At 43.5% G+C, this 21,434-nt stretch overlaps 1 protein-coding gene across 1 annotated transcript; it reads left to right on the top strand.

Moving 5' to 3' along the window:
- The first annotated feature begins 13,976 nt into the window (after positions 1–13,976).
- Positions 13,977–16,244, top strand: LOC123494287 (uncharacterized). The gene is made up of 2 exons (XM_045229466.2): positions 13,977–15,421; positions 15,515–16,244. Exons 1-2 carry the CDS (start codon positions 14,001–14,003, stop codon positions 15,840–15,842), a joined length of 1,749 nt encoding a protein of 582 aa, XP_045085401.2. The 5' UTR covers positions 13,977–14,000; the 3' UTR covers positions 15,843–16,244.
- Positions 16,245–21,434: the final 5,190 nt, after the last annotated feature.

Genomic DNA, 21,434 nt, shown 5'->3' with positions numbered 1-21,434 from the left:
TCGGTGGAAGGTGTCGCGCCGTCGGTCGGGGCATGTGGGATGGGGAAGGAGGAGGATGGTGTGGGTGGGGTGTGGATTACCTTACCATATCGACGAGGTCGCGCAGCAAGAAGAAGGGTCGGTGGCGAGGAGGTTGTGCAGCAAGAAGAAGGGTCGCCGACGAGGAGGCGGCGCTGCAAGAAGAAGGGTCGTCGGCGAGGAGGCAGCGCTGCAAGAAGAAGGGTAGCCGGCAAGGAGGCGGCGCTGCAAGAAGAAGGGTCACCGGCGAGGAGGCTGAGCTGCCAGTAAGCAACAGTGAAGGTTTGAACTTGGAAAGCAAGGAGGAAGAATGGAAATGTGGCTTTTGGTGGGAGGGAGGGCGGGGAGATAGTGTTGGAAATACGCCCTAGAGGCAATAATAAAATGGTTATTATTATATTTCCTTGTTCATGATAATTGTCTATTGTTCATGCTATAATTGTATTAATAGAAACCATAATACATGTGTGAATACATAGACCACAACATGTCCCTAGTGAGCCTCTATTTGACTAGCTCGTTGATCAATGGATGGTTCCGGTTTCCTGACCATGGACATTGGATGTCATTGATAACGGGATCACATCATTAGGAGAATAATGTGATGGACAAGACCCAATCCTAAGCATAGCACAAGATCGTGTAGTTCGTTTGCTAGAGCTTTTCTAATGTCAAGTATTATTTCCTTAGACCATGAGATTGTGCAACTCCCGGATACCGTAGGAATGCTTTGGGTGTATCAAATTTCACAACGTAACTGGGTGACTATAAAGGTGCACTACAGGTATCTCCGAAAGTGTCTGTTGGGTTGGCACGAATCAAGACTGGGATTTGTCACTCCGTATGACGGAGAGGTATCTCTGGGCCCACTCGGTAATGCATCATCATAATGAGCTCAATGTGACTAAGGAGTTAGCCACGGGATCATGTGTTACGGAACGAGTAAAGAGACTTGTCAATGACGAGATTGAACAAGGTATAGGGATACCGATGATCGAGTCTCGGGCAAGTAACATACCGATGGACAAAGGGAATTGTATACGGGATTGATTGAATCCCCGACATCATGGTTCATCCGATGAGATCATCATGGAACATGTGGGAGGCAATATGGGTATCAAGATCCCACTATTGTTTATTCGCCGGAGAGATGTCTCGGTCATGTCTGCATGGTTCCCGAACCTGTAGGGTCGACACACTTAAGGTTCAATGACGCTAGAGTTGTAATGGGAATAGTATGTGGTTACCGAAGGTTGTTCGGAGTCCCGGATGAGATCCCGGACGTGACGAGGAACTCCAGAATGGTCTGGAGGTGAAGATCGACATATTGGATGAAGGGTATTGGAGTCCAGAAGTGTTCCGGGGGTACCGGGCTATGGCCAGCATGACCGAAAGGTGTTTCGGGGGCCCCGGCAAGTGTTGCAAGGCCTCATGGGCCAAGGGGAGGGGGCAAACCAGCCCACTAAGGGGTTGTGCGCCCCTACACGCTTTCCCACATTTCTTGGGGAGGCGGGGCGCCTCCACCTGGCTTGGGAGGCAAGCCTCCACCTGCTTGGCTTGGGGGGCAAGTCTCCCTAGGGAGATCCAATCTGCCTTAGCCGCCGCCCCCCCCATGGGAAACCCTAGGGTGCCTCCTCCTCCCCCCTTCCCCCTATATATAGTGAGGGAGAGAGAGGGTAGCCGCACCCTGACACACCCTGGTGCTGCCCTTCCTCCCCTTCCTCCACCTCTTCCTCCTCCATAGTGCTTAGCGAAGCTCTGCCGGAGAACCACGAGCTCCATCGCCACCACGCCGTCGTGCTGCCGGAGCTTCCCCTCAACTTTTCCTTCCCCCTTGCTGGATCAAGAAGGAGGAGACTTCCCCGGGCTGTACGTGTGTTGAAAGCGAAGGCGCCGTCCGTTCGGTGCTAGATCGGATCTTCCGCGATTTGAATCGTCGCGAGTATGACTCCATCAACCGCTTTCCTTGCAATGCTTCCGCTTAGCGATCTTCAAGGGTATGAAGATGCACTCCCTCTCTCTCATTGCTAGCATCTCCTAGATTGATCTTGGTGACACGTAGGAATTTTTTTGAATTATTACTACATTCCCCAACAGTGGCATCATGAGCTAGGTCTATGCTTAGATTCTATGCATGAGTAAAACACAAGTAGTTGTGGGCGATGATTTGGTCAATTTGCTTGCCGTTACTAGTCCTATCTTGATTCAGCGGCATTGTGGGATGAAGCGGTCCGGACCGTCCTTACACGTACGCTTACGTGAGACAGGCTCCACCGACTGACATGCACTTGCTGCATAAGGTGGCTAGCGGGTGTCTGTCTCTCCCACTTTAGTCGGATGGGATTCGATGAAGAGGGTCCTTATGAAGGGTACATAGCAATTGGCATATCACCGTTGTGGCTTTTGCGTAGGTAGGAAACGTTCTTGCTAGAAACCCATAGCAGCCACGTAAAACATGCAACAACAATTAGAGGACGTCTAACTTGTTTTTGCAGGGTATGCCATGTGATGTGCGATAACCCACAAGTATAGGGGATCGCAACAGTTTTCGAGGGTAGAGTATTCAACCCAAATTTATTGATTCGACACAAGGGGAGCCAAAGAATATTCTCAAGTATTAGCAGTTGAGTTGTCAATTCAACCACACCTGGATAACTTAATATCTGCAGCAAAGTATTTAGTAGCAAAGTAGTATGGAAGTAACGGTAACGGTGGCAAAAGTAACAGTAGCAGTTTTGTAGTGATTGTGACAGTGGCAACGGAAAAGTAAATAAGCGAAGAACAATATGTGAAAAGCTCGTAGGCATTGGATCGGTGATGGAGAATTATGCTGGATGCGATTATTCATGCAACAGTTATAACATAGGGAGACACAGAACTAGCTCCAATTCATCAATGTAATGTAGGCATGTATTTCGAATATAGTCATACGTGCTTATGGAAAAGAACTTGCATGACATCTTTTGTCCTACCCTCCCGTGGCAACTGGTCCTATCGGAAACTAAGGGATATTAAGGCCTCCTTTTAATAGAGTACTGGACCAAAGCATTAACACATAGTGAATACATGAACTCCTCAAACTACGGTCATCACCGGGAGTGGTCCCGATTATTGTCACTTCGGGGTTGCCGGATCATAACACATAGTAGGTGACTATAGACTTGCAAGATAGGATCAAGAACTCACATATATTCATGAAAACATAATTGGTTCAGATCTGAAATCATGGCACTCGGGCCCTAGTGACAAGAATTAAGCATAGCAAAGTCATAGCAACATCAATCTCAGAACATAGTGGATACTAGGGATCAAACCCTAACAAAACTAACTCGATTACATGATAAGTCTCATCCAACCCATCACCGTCCAACAAGCCTACGATGGAATTACTCACGCACGGCGGTGAGCATCATGAAATTGGTGATGGAGGATGGTTGATGATGACGATGGCGACGAATTCCCCTCTCCGGAGCCCTGAACGGACTCCAGATCAGCCCTCCCACGAGAGATTAGGGCTTGGCGGCGGCTCCGTATCGTAAAACGCGATGAATCCTTCTCTCTGATTTTTTTCTCCCCGAACGTGAATATATAGAGTTGGAGTTGAGGTCGGTGGAGCTCCAGGGGGCCCACGAGGCAAGGGGCGCGCCCAGGGGGGTAGGCGCGGCCCCACCCTCGTGGACAGGGTGTGGGCCCCCTGGCCTTGATTCTTTCGCCAGTATTTTTTATTAATTCCAAAAATAATCTCCGTTGATTTTCACATCATTCCGAGAACTTTTATTTCTGCAAAAATAACACCATGGCAATTCTGCTGAAAACAGCGTCAGTCCGGGTTAGTTCCATTCAAATCATGCAAGTTAGAGTCCAAAACAAGGGCATAAGTGTTTGTAAAAGTAGATACGATGGAGACGTATCAACTCCCCCAAGCTTAAACCTTTGCTTGTCCTCAAGCAATTCAGTTGACAAACTGAAAGTGATAAAGAAAAACTTTTGCAAACTCTGTTTGCTCTTGTTGTTGTAAATATGTAAAGCCAGCATTCAAGTTTTCAGCAAAGATTATGAACTAACCATATTCACAATAACATTTAGGTCTCATATTTACGCATATCAATGGCATAATCAACTAGCGAGCAATAATAATAAATCTCGGATGACAACACTTTCTCAAAACAATCATTATATGATATAACAAGATGGTATCTCGCTAGCCCTTTCTGAGACCGCAAAACATAAATGTAGAGCAACTTTAAAGATCAAGGACTGACTAAACATTGTAATTCATGGTAAAAGAGATCCAATCATAGTCATACCCAATATAAATTAATAGTAATGGATGCAAATGACAGCGGTGCTCTCCAGCTGGTGCTTTTTAATAAGAGGGTGATGACTCAACATAAAAGTAAATAGATAGGCCCTTCACAGAGGGAAGCAAGGATTTGTAGAGGTGCCAGAGCTTGGTTTTGAAATAGATATGAATAATATTTTGAGCGGCATACTTTCATTGTCAACATAACAACCGAGAGATCTCGATATCTTCCATGCTACTCACATTATATATAGGCGGTTCCCAAACAGAATGGTAAAGTTTATACTCCCCCTCCACCAACAAGCATCAATCCATGGCTTGCTCGAAACAACGAGTGCCTCCAACTAAAAAGAGTCCCGGGGGAGTTTTGTTTGCAATTATTTCGATTTGATTCTCTTAGAGCATGGGACTGGGCATCCCGGTGACCAGCCATTTTCTCGTGAGTGAGGAGCGGAGTCCACTCCTCTTGCGAATAACCCGCCTAGCATGGAAGATACAAACAACCCTAGTTGATACATGAGCTATTTGAGCATGCAAAACAGAATTTCATTTGAAGGTTTAGAGTTTGGCACATACAAATTTACTTGGAACGGCAGGCAGATACCGCATATAGGAAGGTATGGTGGACTCATATGGAATAACTTTGGGGTTTATGGAAGTGGATGCACAAGCAGTATTCCCGCTTAGTACAAGTGAAGGCTAGAAAAAGACTGGGAAGCGACCAACTAGAGAGCGACAACAGTCATGAATATGCATTAAAATTAATAAATATTGAGTGCGAGCATGAGTAGGATATAATCCACCATGAACATAAATATCGTGAAGGCTATGTTGATTTTGTTTCAACTACATGTGTGAACATGTGCCAAGTCAAGTCACTTGAATCATTCAAAGGAGGATACCACCCTATCATACCACATCAAAACCATTTTAATAGCATGTTGGCATGCAAGGTAAACCATTATAAACTCCTAGCTAATTAAGCATGGCATAAGCAACTATAATCTCTAATTGTCATTGCAAACATGTTTATTCATAATAAGCTGAATCAGGAACGATGAACTAATCATATTTACAAAAACAAGAGAGGTCGAGTTCATACCAGCTTTTCTCATCTCAATCAGTCCATCATATATCGTCATTATTGCCTTTCATTTGCACGACCGAACGATGTGGATAATAATAATAGTGCACATGCATTGGACTAAGATGGAATCTGCAAGCATTCAATAAACAGGAGAAGACGAGGCAATATGGGCTCTTGGTTAAATCAACAATAATGCATATAAGAGCCACTTTCACATTTTCATTATGGTCTTCTCCTCTCGACCCCCAAAGAAAAGATAAGAAATAAAACTATTTACACGGGAAAGCTCCCAACAAGCAAAAGAAGAACAGGAAATCTTTTTGGGTTTTCTTTTTACTTAATACTACAAGCGAGGAAAATAAACTAGCTAAAAGCTACAACTATTTTTTTTTGTTTTTTCTTAAGGTTTATCAAACACACAAGAAGAAAGCGAGAAAAAGAAAAATAAACTAGTATGGATAGTACAATGAAAAAGTATGAACACCGACAACTAGCATGAGTGTGTAAACATGAATGTAATGTCGGTGAGAAATACGTACTCCCCCAAGCTTAGGATTTTGGCCTAAGTTGGTCTATTGCCACGGCTGGCCTGGCGGATATCCAAAGTTGTAGTTGGGGTCATACTGAGATGCAGCGGCTATTGCATGATGGGCTGCAGCTTGGAGGCGAGCTGTCTTAGTCCTCCTCTCGTACTCATTCGCCTCCTCCCTGGTTATAACATGTCTCCCTTTTGCCTGAAAGTCAAAGAAAGTAGGAGCAGGGAGAGCGACGTGATAGGTGCGTCGTCTGTCAAAGATTAGTCGGTACTGGAGGAACTGGTCGTTCCTCTCAACAAACTGATGACGAACCATAGCCTCATAATATAAATAAACAGGAGGCAACTCAATATCATACTCACGTATGGGTATATCAAGAAAATTAGCTAAACTGGTTGCATAAATTCCACCAAAGAAATCTCCATTAATTCTATTATTATGCAACCTACGTGCAACAATGGCTCCCAAATTATAATGTTTATCTCCTAATACAGCACTCCTGAGAACACTGAGGTCAGGGACACACATGTGACATGCTTCATCCTTACCATTTATGCACCTACCTATGAAGAGAGCAAAATAATGTATAGCAGGAAAATGAATGCTCCCTATGGTAGCTTGTGTTATATCTCTAGACTCCCCAATAGTTATACTAGCAAGAAAATCTCTAAACTCAGATTTGCGAGGCTCACTAGTGCTACCCCATTGTGGAAGTTTGCAAGCAGTATTAAAATCCTCTAAGTCCATAGTATAAGAATTTTCATAAAGATCAAATAGGACAGTTTGAGAATTGCGTGATGATGAAAATTCAAACCTTGTCACAAAGGAATCAGTGAGATAGTGATACTGGCGGCACTTATCTGCCTCGAAGCTCCCAAGATCAGCGTTACGCACATATGCATCAAATTCCTCCTTGATTCCTGCTCGAACCATAAAGTCCTCTAACGGCCATTCACAAGCCCGCACTTGAGCCTCCCTCGGTGGTTCATCGTCTGCGTCGCGTATTGTGAGCCTGGGTCCTTGCTTCCTTGAAGGACCACCTTGGTACATTTTCCTAAACATATTTCTTCCTCTGAAAATTTTCTAAAAATTTTAGTAACTCAAAATAAAAGTGAACCAAACTCAACAAAATTGATAGCAACTACTCCTACAAGTGCCTAGAGGCCATATCATGCATTAGAACTACTTTTGACCACGTAAATTTGACATGCAAGCTCAAGAACAGGGTCACCTAAGCAGCAAAAAATTACAATGAATAAAGCACTAGAACAAAAACTAATTGGACCATTGGAGGAGTCACATACCGAAGAACAATCCCCCAAAGCAGTTTTGTGAGTGGAGCTTTGAGCAAGGAGATCGAAAATCGCAGCAAAATGAGCTAGAACTCGTGCTTGAGCTGGTTGGTGATTTTTTTGGGAGGAAGGAGGAGTGTGTGGTTGCTGGAATAAGTGGAGGGGAGCCACCATGGGCCCACGAGGCAGGGGGGCGCGCCCTGGACCCTCGTGGCCAGGTGCCAGCTCCCCCTGATGTGTTCTCAGTGCCAAATATTCTCAAATATTCTAGAAATAATCATATTTCATTTTCGGGGTATTTGGAGAACTTTTATTTTCAGGGTATTTTTTTATTGCACGGATAATTCAGAAAACTGACAGAAAATACTATTTTTGATTTATTTAATCTAAATAACAGAAAGTAAAAGGAGGGTACAGGAGGTTGTGCTTTCTAACTTCATCCATCTCATGCTCATCAAAAGGAATCCACTAACAAGGTTGATCAAGTCTTGTTAACAAACTCATTCCGAATAACATGGAACCGGAGAAATTTTGAATAACACTATGTTACCTCAACGGGGATATGTACATCCCCAATAATAAGAATATCATATCTCTTTTTGACAGTAGGAAGAGGGAATTCAAAACCTCCAATAATAATCGATGGAATTTTTCCAATAGAATTGATATTGTGGACTTGAGGTTGTTTCCTCGGAAAGTGTACCGTATGCTCATTGCCATTAACATGAAAAGTGACATTGCCTTTGTTGCAAACAATAACAGCCCCTGCAGTGTTCAAAAAGGGTCTTCCAAGAATAATAGACATACTATCGTCCTCGGGAATATCAAGAATAACAAAGTCCGTTAAAATAGTAACGTTTGCAACTACAACAGGCACATCCTCACAACTACTTACAGGTATAGCAGTTGATTTATCGGCCATTTGCAAAGATATTTCAGTAGGTGTCAACTTATTCAAATCAAGTCTACGATATAAAGAGAGAGGCATAACACTAACACCGGCTCCAAGATCACATAAAGCAGATCTAACATAATTTCTTTTAATGGAGCATGGTATAGTTGGTACTCCTGGATCTCCAAGTTTCTTAGGTATTCCACCCTTAAAAGTATAATTAGCAAGCATGGTGGAAATTTCAGCTTCCGGTATCTTTCTCTTATTAGTGACAATATCTTTCATATACTTAGCATAAGGATTCATTTTGAGCATATCAGTTAAACGCATACGCAAAAAAGATAGGTCTAATCATTTCAGCAAAGCGCTCAAAATCCTCATCATCCTTTTTCTTGGATGGTTTAGGAGGGAAAGGCATGGGCTTCTGAACCCATGGTTCTCTTTCTTTACCGTGCTTCCTAACAACAAAGTTCTCTTATCATAACGTTGATCTTTGATTGTGGGTTATCAAGATCAACAACAGGTTCAATTTCTACATCATTATCATTACTAGGTTGAGCATCAACATGAACATCATCATTAACATTACCACTAGGTTCATGTTCATTTCTAGATTGTGTTTCAGCATCAGAAATAGAAATATCATTGGGATTCTCAAGTGTGTCAACAACAGGTTCACTAGAAGCATGCAAAGTCCTATCAGTTTTCTTTTTCTTCTTTTTAGAAGGACTAGGTGCATCAACATTAGTTCTCTGAGAATCCCGCTCAATTCTCTTAGGGTGGCCCTCAGGATACAAAGGTTCCTGAGTCACTTTACCCCCTCTAGTTGCAATTCTAACAGCAAAGTCATTATTCTTACTATTCAATTCATTGAGCAAATCATTCTGAGCTTTAAGTACTTGTTATACTTGAGTGGTAACCATAGAAGCATGTTTACTAATGAGTTTAAGTTCACCTTTAACTCTAGACATATAATCACCCAAGTGTTCAATCATATCAGCATTGTGTTTCAATTGTCTACCAACATAAGCATTGAAGTTTTCTTGTTTGACAATAAAATTATCAAACTTATCTAAGCATTGGCTAGCAGACTTATAACGAGGAATATCACCTTCATCGAATCTATAGAGAGAATATACCTTTACTACCTGTGCCGGGTTATCAAGGTCATGTGTTTCTTCAATAGGTGATGAATTAAGACCAAGTATTTCTTCAACAGGAGGTAAATTCTTAACATCTTCAGCTTTAATACCTTTTTCCTTCATAGATTTCTTTGCCTCTTGCATATCTTCAGGACTGAGAAATAGAATACCCCTTTTCTTCGGAGTTGGCTTAGGAGTTGGTTCAGGAAGTGTCCAATTATTTTCATTAGTCAACATATTATTCAATAGAATTTCAGCTTCATCAGCTGTTCTTTCCCTGAAAACACAACCAGCACAACTATCCAGGTGGTCTCTGGAAGCATCGGTTAGTCCATTATAAAAGATATCAAGTATTTCATTTTTCTTGAGAGGATGATCAGGCAAAGCATTAAGTAATTGGAGAAGCCTCCCCCAAGCTTGTGGGAGACTCTCTTCTTCAATTTGCACAAAATTATATATTTCCCTCAAGGCAGCTTGTCTCTTATGAGCAGGGAAATATTTAGCTGAGAAGTAATAAATCATATCCTGGGGACTACGCAGACAACCAGGATCAAGAGAATTAAACCATATCTTGGCATCACCCTTTAATGAGAACGGAAATAATTTAAGGATATAGTAGTAGCGAGTTTTCTCATCATTAGTGAACAGGGTGGCTATATCATTTAATTTAGTAAGATGTGCCACAACAGTTTCAGATTCATAGCCATAGAAAGGATCAGATTCAACCAAAGTAATTATCTCAGTATCAACAGAGAAATCATAATCCTTATCAGTAATAAAGATAGGTGAAGTAGCATAAGCAGGATCATATTTCATTCTAGCATTCAGAGTTTTTTTCTTTAAGCTTAGCTAATAATTTCTTAAGATCACTTCTATCATTGCAAGCAAGAAAGTCTCTAGTAGTTTCTTCATCCATAACATAACCCTCAGGCACAACAGGCAATTCATATCTAGGGGGAGAATCTTCATCATCACTTTCATCAATATTACCAGTTTCAATAATTTCATTCTCTCTAGCCCTAGCCAGTTGTTCATCAAGAAATTCACCTAATGGCACAGTAGTATCAAGCATAGATCATCATAAGTATCATGCATATCAGAAGTGGCATCATCAATAACATGCGACATATCAGAATTAATAGCAGAAGCAGGTTTAGGTGTCGCAAGCTTACTCAAAACAGAAGGTGAATCAAGTGCAGAGCTAGATGGCAGTTCCTTAGCTCCCCTCGTAGTTGAGGGATAAATTTGGTTTTCTCGTCTTTCAAGTTCCTCATAATGACCAGCAGATATAAATCCCAAGTGACTCCAAGAATAGAGCTATGCTCCTCGGCAACGGCGCCATAAAATAGTCTTGATAACCCACAAGTATAGGGGGTCGCAACAGTTTTCGAGAGTAGAGTATTCAACCCAAATTTATTGATTCGACACAAGGGGAGCCAAAGAAAATTCTCAAGTATTAGCAGTTGAGTTGTCAATTCAACCACACCTGGATAACTTAATATCTGCAGCAAAGTATTTAGTAGCAAAGTAGTATGGAAGTAATGGTAACGGTGGCAAAAGTAACAGTAGCAGTTTTGTAGTGATTGTGACAGTGGCAACGGAAAAGTAAATAAGCGAAGAACAATATGTGAAAAGCTCGTAGGCATTGGATCGGTGATGGAGAATTATGCCGGATGTGATTATTCATGCAACAGTTATAACATAGGGTGACACAGAACTAGCTCCAATTCATCAATGTAATGTAGGCATGTATTCCGAATATAGTCATACGTGCTTATGGAAAAGAACTTGCATGACATCTTTTGTCCTACCCTCCCGTGGCAACGGGGTCCTACTGGAAACTAAGGGATATTAAGGCCTCCTTTTAATAGAGTACCGGACCAAAGCATTAAGACATAGTGAATACATGAACTCCTCAAACTACGGTCATCACCGGGAGTGGTCCCGATTATTGTCACTTCGGGGTTGCCAGATCATAACACATAGTAGGTGACAATAGACTTGCAAGATAGGATCAAGAACTCACATATATTCATGAAAACATAATAGGTTCAGATCTGAAATCATGGCACTCGGGCCCTAGTGACAAGCATTAAGCATAGCAAAGTCATAGCAACATCAATCTCAGAACATAGTGGATACTAGGGATCAAACCCTAACAAAACTAAGTCGATTACATGATAAATCTCATCCAACCCATCACCGTCCAGCAAGCCTATGATGGAATTACTCACGCACGGCGGTGAACATCATGGAATTGGTGATGGAGGATGGTTGATGATGACGATGGCGATGGATTCCCCTCTCCGGAGCATCGAACGGACTCCAGATCAACCCTCCCGAGAGAGATTAGGGCTTGGCGGCGGCTCCATATCGTAAAACGTGATGAACCCTTCTCTCTGATTTTTTTCTCCCCGAACATGAATATATAGAGTTGGAGTTGAGGTCGGTGGAGCTCCAGGGGGCCCACGAGGCAAGGGGCGCGCCCAGGGGGGTAGGCGCGGCCCCCACCCTCGTGGACAGGGTGTGGGCCCCCTGGCCTTGATTCTTTCGCCAGTATTTTTTATTAATTCCAAAAATAATCTCTGTTGATTTTCAGGTCATTCCGAGAACTTTTATTTCTGCACAAAAATAACACCATGGCAATTCTGCTGAAAACATCGTCAGTCCGAGTTAGTTCCATTCAAATCATGCAAGTTAGAGTCCAAAACAAGGGCAAAAGTGTTTGGAAAAGTAGATACGATGGAGACGTATCAATGTGATATGGCCAAAATGATGTGATTAATTATAGGGATATTTAAATTAGTGCCCCTGGTTCCTTAGTTGTGCTCACTTTTCCCCACGCTCCAAACTTTTGCTCACTTTTCCCCTCTTCCTTAGCTGAAACTCTCACAAATGCTCATAGCGGGCGTTTGCCGTCTTGACCGTCCATTGACCGTTAATTGCTGACGAGTGGGGCCGAGTCTTCGTCTGACTGTTGCTTGCTGACGGGTGGGACCGCAAGGAGACACGTATTGGGCAGCCTGTCTGAATCTGAAACAAATCTAGATAGGCCGCACTGCACCGCGCCGCCCCTCCCCCTCCGCCGGCGTCGTGCCGCGTCCACCGCAGTTGTTTCCTCCACCCTATGCCCCTATTCAGTTCGTCGGCGACGCCGCGTCTCCGCCAGATATAGCCCACCTCCCCACCTGGGATTACATAGCAATGTTGAGTGAGGATGGCCGGAATGCAGTCGACCGTGGAGAGGATTGGGTGGAATCTGCGGCAGATAATTCATGGATTAAACCTGGGTAAGCATTGTTTCCTCTCGAATTGACGTTCTAAGTCGTATTGTAGGCCGTATTTGACTTCTGTTTGCTTGAATCGTTTGAATTTGTGCTCGATTTTACCCGGCTAACTGAAGCCTTTGTTTCCTTCAACAAAATAGGATTGATCCCGCGCTGGCTTTCCGGCTGGCGATTAGAATGGAAACTAGTGTGCTGCGTGGTACTAAACCGCATTTGATTTCATCATTTTTCTATCCCAAAGTGGTAGAAACCAGCATATCTTTCAAAGATTTGCGAGCTGAGCTCCGAAACACCTATCCCTGGAGTGATGCCGATGCTGTTGAACTGAATTACTTCAGCAGTGACGAGCAAAGATTTCTCCCACTAACTTGCGACGATCATATGCCGTTGCTTTTTGCTGGGATTGCTGGCTGCCGATTTGGTAAACTCCAAATCGATGTGCTTCAGCCACGCGCAGAACGGGCGAAGGGGAAGGGAGTTCAGACATCATCTGTCTGTGCTAATAGCCAGCACCCCGGCACTCCTTCTAGGTCGACACCAAGTAAAGCAAGTGGTTCATGGAGCCAGAACATGCCTGCTGCCAATTCTGGTTCCGATTCAGCTGCTGCTTCTCGTGTACCTTCTGCAGTTGGTGTAGAAGAAGATGCAGAACCTGACGAGGCAGTGCCTACAAATGATGATGAAGACGAGATGATGTTTCCTGAACTGGTCGATGTAGCCAGTCAGCAAGCAGTGGATGACGAATATATGGAGGAGCCCATCAGCCAAGCTAGGTTTGATGACACTGACGATGAAGAGAAGGTGGAGAACATGGAGAGCTTAATCGAGGATGAATACGATGGTGATGACATGCCAACAATTGAGTGGAACAGGGAAAAACCTGAGCTTAGTGTAGGTACTATTTTCCAATCAATGGTGGACTGTCGGAATGCAGTGACAACATGGTGCATTATATCTGAAAACACCTATAAGATTAAAAGGAGTGAGCCAGCAAGGTTCACAGTATTTTGTCCATATCCTAGGTGTAGGTGGAAGTTGCATGCATCTCGTATGATCAAGAGCAAATATATTAAGGTAATCCAAGTTCAGTTAGTAATTTAGTTTCAGATCGTTGAGTAAGGTTTCTCAACTGTTTTTTACCCTTTTATTTTGTTTCAGATAAAGAAGAACCCACACAAGCACACATGTCCACCTGGAGGGGGAGGGGGGAAGGCCAAAACCAAGCTAGCAAAAACTAGGTGGGTGGCAGATGCTATATTGGATTGGCTGAGAGAAGAACCTGGACTTGGTCCAACAGCACTCCAGGGGAAGCTTTTTGAGAAGTACAAGATAGAAATTCCTTACATGAGAATTTTCAATGCTAGGGAAAGGGCTCTTGACAGAATTAATGGTCAATGGAATGACAGTTTTGAGCTGCTTTACACTTTCAAAGCTGAAGTGGAGATGGCAAGTCCAGGGAGTGTTGTAGAGATTGACAAGCATACAGTTCCATTCAAAATAAATGGGAAGTCATTTCAGAAGGAGTGCTTCAGAAGGGCTTTTGTTTGTTTCAAGGCTTGCTGGCAGGGGTTTCTAGATGGTTGCAGGCCCTATTTGGCTGTAGATGCTACACATTTGACTGGAAGATGGAGAGGACAGCTAGTAGCAGCTTCTGCAGTTGATGGACACAACTGGCTATTCCCAGTTGCATTTGGTGTGGTGGAGGCAGAGTCTGAGGAAAGTTGGGTCTGGTTTCTGCAGCAGTTGCGCAACATTATAGGCACACCCCCAGGTTTAGCTATACACACAGATGCTTGCAAGGGTTTAGAGAGTGCAGTGGAAATTGTATTCCCTGGAGTGGAGCATAGGGAATGTATGCGACACCTAGCGCATAATTTCAAAAAGAAGTTCAAAGGTAAAGTTTATGATGAGAACTTATGGCCAGCATCATACACATGCAGCAAAAGGAAGCATGAACACCATTTGAGAGTGTTGTATGCTCAAAATCCTCTTGTGAAGGAGTACATGGATGCACATCATGGTAAGGTGTGGTCAAGAAGCCAATTCAACGAAATCTGCAAAGTAGATTATGTGACCAGTAACCTTGCAGAATGCTTCAATTCAAAGTTCAAGTCAGTGAAAGGGCTCTTGTTGTGGCAAGCATTTGACAAGATGAGGCAAATGATCATGATAAAGATGGCTCTTCGCAAAAGAATTGCAGAAACACAATATGTTGGTCATCAAATGCTCCCATCACTGATTAAGGCATTGCACTTGAAGGCAAGAGGACTGAAGATGAAATGTATTCGATCTGGTACATATGAGGGAGAGGTTACATATACTGACACTAAAAATAGGGTATGGAGGTATCCTGTGAACCTAAGTACTAGAGAATGTACTTGTAGGCAATGGCAGATCCGTGGGAAGCCATGCATACATGCCCTACATCTGATGACCGTTATCGGGGGTGCAGATGGTGAAGTTGATCAATATTGCTCTGAGTATTTCTCTGTTGCCAAATTTATGTCTGCTTATGCTGACAATGTGCCTGCACTATTGGGGAAAGATCAATGGAACATAGTAGATCCAGGGTTCAAACTCCACGCTCCTGTCATTACTAGACCACCAGGAAGACCAAGGAACCAGAGGATTAGAGCAGGTGAGGAGGGTCGTCTACCAAAGAAGCGTGCTTGCAAAAAATGTGGAGTTCTGGGGCATATTGCTAGGCTTTGTACCAATGCAGTGGATGCATCATTTGGAGAGGAGGAAAGATGGACAGCAGCCAATGCTGAGGAGAATGCAGCAGCAATGGAGACTGAAGATGCAGTGGAGAATGCAGCAGCAATTGAAGCAGTGGAGAATGCAGCAGCAAATGAAGCATCTTGGTATGTGTTTGCACCCTTTGTAGAAGGGCGCAGCTACCCTTTTGTTTGCATTTGTTGTCTTTTTTGCCTATGGCTTATAATTTTATTTACCAGCTCTAGGGAGAAAAGGCCAAGAGATGAAGAAGCAGAAGATTTTGAAACCATGGCCTTTGATGGTTTTGAAGCTATAAGAGAGGAAGAGGAGGGGGTAATTTTTCCAACTGTGCCTTTAAAGATTATTGAACCCATAGATGACCGTCAAATGGTCGTCAAGTGCTCGGCGAGTGGAACTACTCCATCAACACCTCCACGGGGAAAACCCCAAGTAAAGCCCAAGATCAAAAGGAACAAGAGTCTGAAAGAAAAGAGCATCTCAACTAGGGAAACCAGGAGCAAGACGGTGAAGCCAGCTGCAAACACAAGGAGCAAGTCGAAAATTTGAATTAAGTTGTTGGGAAATGTTTGTGTTGTCAATTTGAGGGCGAGTCGATCGCTTAAAACTTGGTAGATTTGTATTAAGATGTTGGCATCTTAAAACTTGGTATATTTGAGCTACTGTGAAAACTTATCAGTTGTAATAAGGGATCCCTTGTAATAATGTTGCTTCTACTTTGGTTTCTTATTTGTGTCAGAATTCAAATTTCCATCAAAATTTGAATTTAAATCAATATTTTAATTTGGGCCAAAATTTGGATTCGAGCCAAAGTTGAAGTTGAACATTGGAGGTTCATTGCTCTGTGTGGTGTATTTGATCGAGCATTTGAAGCCCAATATTCGTAGGTGAACAGTCCGAATGAGAAATGTGCTAGAAACAAGCTCGAAAGCTAGGGTAAACAACCCTATTTGAAATCAAGTTTTTTTTCCTTGTCTAAATGAGGCATATATATTTTTATGAACACTTGTTCCATATATATATGGTAAAAACGAAGTGTCACTATTTATTGATTAATATTCATATTACTACATTTTTTTTGAAAAAATATGCTTTTAATTCAAAACCATGAAATAACACGTTTTAGATATGAAAATGAAAAAGTAAGTTCAGATCCTTCTTATTCACTCGAAAATGAAGCTATGGAGATTTTTTCTGATTTTTTTGAATTTTTTGATTTTTTTTCAAACCCTAAACCCTCTCTCCCTATTATACGAACTCTGAACATGTTCATAGGTGATAGCTCATTTGTGTGAAGCCTTTTTTCATGAAAATGACCTACACCAAGTTTATATTTTTTTCTCATAACCTTGTCACATATGACGGCTATGTGCACAAGAATTACAACATTTTGAGTTTTTTTGAATTTTTTAAAAACATTTGAACTTGATTTTGACAGATCACTTCAAAAAATGATTTTTCAAAAAAATGCCCCCATACCGAGTTTATATTTTTTTATGGTAACTAGGTCTCATAAACGGACGAACTACGTTTGTTTTATATTTTTGCGATTTTTTCTAATTTAGTTATGGCCATTTGAAATCTGGTCAAACCCTAATAACCCCGTTGACTCGCTCATAACCCCGCAGAAATGCTCCAAACCCTAGCGTCGAACGTCCGTCGTCGGATCCTACCAAGCGCCAAACACCACCCGTCAGATGTGGGCAGGCATGCGCGATCCGTGTGATGCATCCTGATTGGCTACTGCACTGTCCTTCTCGGGTTTTTACGATCTGCCCCACTTTACATATGAAATTGTATTTTTCGCACATGACCACCACATGTCAGTGTTAAGAGTTGGTTCAAATATTCAAACTACAAAATACAATGTGGCAAATCGTCAATATAACTTCCCCTTCTCCTCTTCTCCATCTGACAGACAAAGGCATCGAGCAGATAGGGCAATTCCTCTGTTTCTTTCCCCATCTTCTCGTTCTTCTTCCTCTCGATCAATTCCTCTGTTTCTTTCCCCATCTTCTCATTCTTCTTCCTCTCGAGCAATTCCTCTGTTTCTTCCTCTCGGGCGATATGTCGACCTCCTCGTCAGCCCCCCGTTCCACGTGGCCGGTGTATGGTCCAGTGCCGATGACTCGATGCACTGACTGCCCACGGACTGCGCCACTGAAGCGGTTGACTTCGAAGGAGGAGAAGAATGGGAACTTTGGGCGCGAGTTCGTCAAATGCGAGAGCAAGCCGGAGGGGCAGGTTAGATCTGAGTTTTCCTCGCATCCTTTATCTCTAATTTCTCAAAAAATCTATCACATTTCGTTTTCAGATCGTGAAGAAATGCCACCATTTCGAGTGGATGTATGATTACATCCAGAGGCTTCAAGGGTTGGGCTTGCTGGATTCGAGGGGGAATGCAATCCGCGAGTTCAATCTGCCCCATGACAGTGCCGCTCCGGCAGCAGCAGCGCGTCCAGAATACCCGACGGTGGTAGATGTCGAACTGAAGACGGAATTGAAGAAGATGAACAAGAACTTCAAGCAGCTGATTGAGTTGAAGAAGCAATCCAATCTGATAGCTTTAGGAATACTTGCTCTAGGAATTTTTTACTTGATGGCCATCTCTCGTTAGAGATGTTTGTCTACTGTTGTTTCCACTGTTTAGCAATCCAAGTCTGTTTATCTCAAATGCAACTCTGTTTAGTGCAACTGTCGATCTCTGAATGTATGCAGTTTACTGTTAAGTTTCGACACTTTCAGTTTCGGCAGAAGACAAGTACCAGTTCAGTGATAGGATTATTTTGTTAGCAAATAACCTTGAGTGTTGGATCATACCCTAGCTCGTCAGATGACAGTAAGCAGTACTTGAGCAGCACAAGGGATATACATCAAGTTCATCTCTTCTCTCTCGCACTTGCCAAACTTTTGTCCTCGAGTTCGTCAGTTCTGCTAGAAACCTAGTTCGCGGGCCCAAAGAGAATCAAGCTGCAATAGGCCCACAAAGGATATATGAGGCCCAGAAACAAGCGATGTTTCTTTTTTTTGTTTAGGAACGATTGCTTTGTCCTTTTTTGTTTCTGATTGCTTTTTTCAATAATTTGATTGCCCAATCTCTTCTATCTCATTGAGGATTTTTTTTGCTTTCCTTTATGGGTCCCTTCATTTTTTAGAATCAAAGTATTTGCAAACCGCGGTATTATTATGCCTAGAGAACCAATACTTCATGATTGGAAAAAGAGGTCCAACCCTCTTTTTTATATACTTCAAACATAGTGTAGTTTTCTACATATTAAAGTATATAAAACTACACTTTTGACTAAAGCCAAACATCTCAAAGTATTTGATACTTCAATATTTCTGAAAACCAAAGTATTCTAGGAATACCTAAAAAATACAGAGCTCTCAAACCAAAGCCGTGTACAAATGTACAATATGTTCTTATTTTTAGAAGGCATCTATGAACACATCATTTTTAGTTAGTTTGGTTAATTTTCCCCACGCCAATTAGCCATGTCTAAACTTGGGACAAACAAAATACAAAGGGAAATACAAACATAACAAAGCATTAATATAACACATATAAATTAACTTAGATAGTAGGGTTGCTAGGGCAACAAACATAACAAAACAATAATATAACACACATAAATAGATAAGGTTGCTAGGGCAACATAAGTTCCCAAGTTCTTACATAGCTAGGTCGGGCAACACGCACACCAAAATCACACTCACACTACATAGTAGATAGCGTAGCTAGGGCAACACGCACACCGCCGGCTTCACCGTCTTCTTCGCCGTCGGCTTCAGTAATCCTCCTCCTCAAGGCCGTTGTCGCCGACGTAGTACGGGAGGCTGTGCATGCGGTTGCGAGCGGGGAAGACGCTCTCGAAGTCCGTGAAGATGTTATGGGTGGTGAATGCGATGAACTCGCACCCACACCAATACACCTTGCCGAGCAGGTAGTAGGCATCGAACCTGTTGGTGAAGTGGACGACGAGCCCTACCACTGGAGCGTTGGCGTGGGGACGCTGCTCCACGAGGTTGAACATGGGCGGCGAGCCCGGTGGGAGGTGGTGGAAGCCCGCACGGAGGAACCCCCGTGCAAGCTCAGTGCTACCCCTCCAGCGTGAGATCGCCCACACGCGGAGCGATGCCTCGACGACGACGTTGGCGGGGTACCGCCGTTCCGGCACGGTGGGCGGCGCTTGGAACGTCGGCCCGGTGTACTGCATCTTGAAACGCTTCGCTGAGTGGAACGACTTTGGCTTTTGGGGGAAGAAGAGAAGTGGGAGGTGCAGATGGATCTGTAGAAGAAGAGGCAATGAAGGGCAGTTTAAATAGCCAGGAGAGACGAAGTGGGTACACGCGCAAACGGCGTAGATCGTGACTCAGTGCGTGCGTGAACCGATGCGATCATAAATGTGTGAACGTGAATCCATGCGAACGTGCTTTGCGTGCTCTGCGTTGGCGGCTGCCTGCCTCCCCCTTCTGCGTGCTCTGCGTTGGCGGCTGCCTGCCTCCCACAACTGAATCGAGCGGCACTCGTGCGGCGTGAACCGATGCCTCGACATAGACGCGAGCGTGCGTGCAGCCTGCCCCTTCTGCCACCGGCACGTATGCCTGCGACGCGTGAAACGACGCTGCAGAGCGACTAAATCCACCGGCAACCGGGCGGCAAGGATCGATGCGTGCGTCTCGGCGTGCATGCATGCGTTTAGGTCTAGGTCACTAGATGCGTGCGTGGCGGTGTTCGCATGCATAGCAGGCTAAATCGATGCCAAAGCCGGGCATGCATAGCAGGCTGCATCCATCGATAGAAGGCCCAACCAGCATGCATAGCAGGCTGCATCCATCGATAGAAGGCCCAACAGGCTAAATCTCCCTTTTTAATTTATTCCCAACAAACTAACGGGCCCGTCCTATGAACACAAACACGGCCCAACCAGCGAAGCCACAACCACAGTCAACAGAGTCCAACGTGGCCCCACAAGTCAGTTAACGGCCAAGACGGCAAACGTCTGTTATGAACATTTGTGAGAGTTTCAGCTAAGGGAGTGGGGAAAAGTGAGCAAAAGTTTGAAGCGTGGGGAAAACTGAGCACAACTAAGGAATTGGGGGCACAGATGGAATAAGCCCTTAATTATATATGTGATGTATGAGATTGATCATGTTCTCGTTATAGGAATCACGACTTGCATGTCGATGTATGACAACCGGCAGGAGCCATAGGAGTTGTCTTAATCTATGTATGACCTGCGAGTCAATAAAAACGCCATGTAATTACATTACTTTATTGCTAACCGTTAGCCATAGTAGTAGAAGTAATAGTTGGCGAGACAACTTCATGAAGACACGATGATGGAGATCATGATGATGGAGATCATGGTGTCATGCCAGTGATGATGGTGATCATGCCGCGCCTCGAAGATGGAGATCGAAGGCGCAAGATGATATTGGCCATATCATGTCACTTTATGATTTGCATGTGATGGTTATCATGTTTGCATCTTATTTGCTTAGAACGATGGTAGCATAAATAAGATGATCCCTCACTAAAATTTCAAGAAATATGTTCCCCTAAGTGTGCACCGTTGCAAAGGTTCGTTGTTTCGAAGCACCACGTGATGATCGGGTGTGATAGATTATAACGTTCGCATACAATGGGTGTAAGCCAGATTTACACATGCGAAACACTTAGGTTGACTTGATGAGCCTAGCATGTACAGACATGGCCTCAGAACACGAGAGACCGAAAGGTCGAACATGAGTCGTATAGTAGATGCGATCAACATGGAGATGTTCACCATTGATGACTAGTCCATCTCACGTGATGATCGGACACAGCCTAGTCGACTTGGATCATGTATCACTTAGATGACCAGAGGGATGTCTATCTGAGTGGGAGTTCATTAAATAATTTGATTAGATGAACTTATTTATCATGAACTTAGTCTAAAATTGTCTTTACAATCTATCTTGTAGAACCAATGGCCCACGCTAATGTTGCCCTCAACTTCAACGCGTTCCTAGAGAAAACCAAGCTGAAAGACGATGGAAGCAACTATACGGACTGGGTCCGTAACTTGAGGATCATCCTCATAGCTTCCAAGAAAGCATATGTCCTTGAAGCACCGCTAGGTGACGCACCCATTTTCC

The sequence above is a fragment of the Aegilops tauschii genome, chromosome 6, assembly GCF_002575655.3.
Source record: "Aegilops tauschii subsp. strangulata cultivar AL8/78 chromosome 6, Aet v6.0, whole genome shotgun sequence".
Taxonomy (NCBI): domain Eukaryota; kingdom Viridiplantae; phylum Streptophyta; class Magnoliopsida; order Poales; family Poaceae; genus Aegilops; species Aegilops tauschii.
Note: the sequence above shows the minus strand (reverse complement) of the source record. Positions and strands in the feature narration are given on the sequence as shown.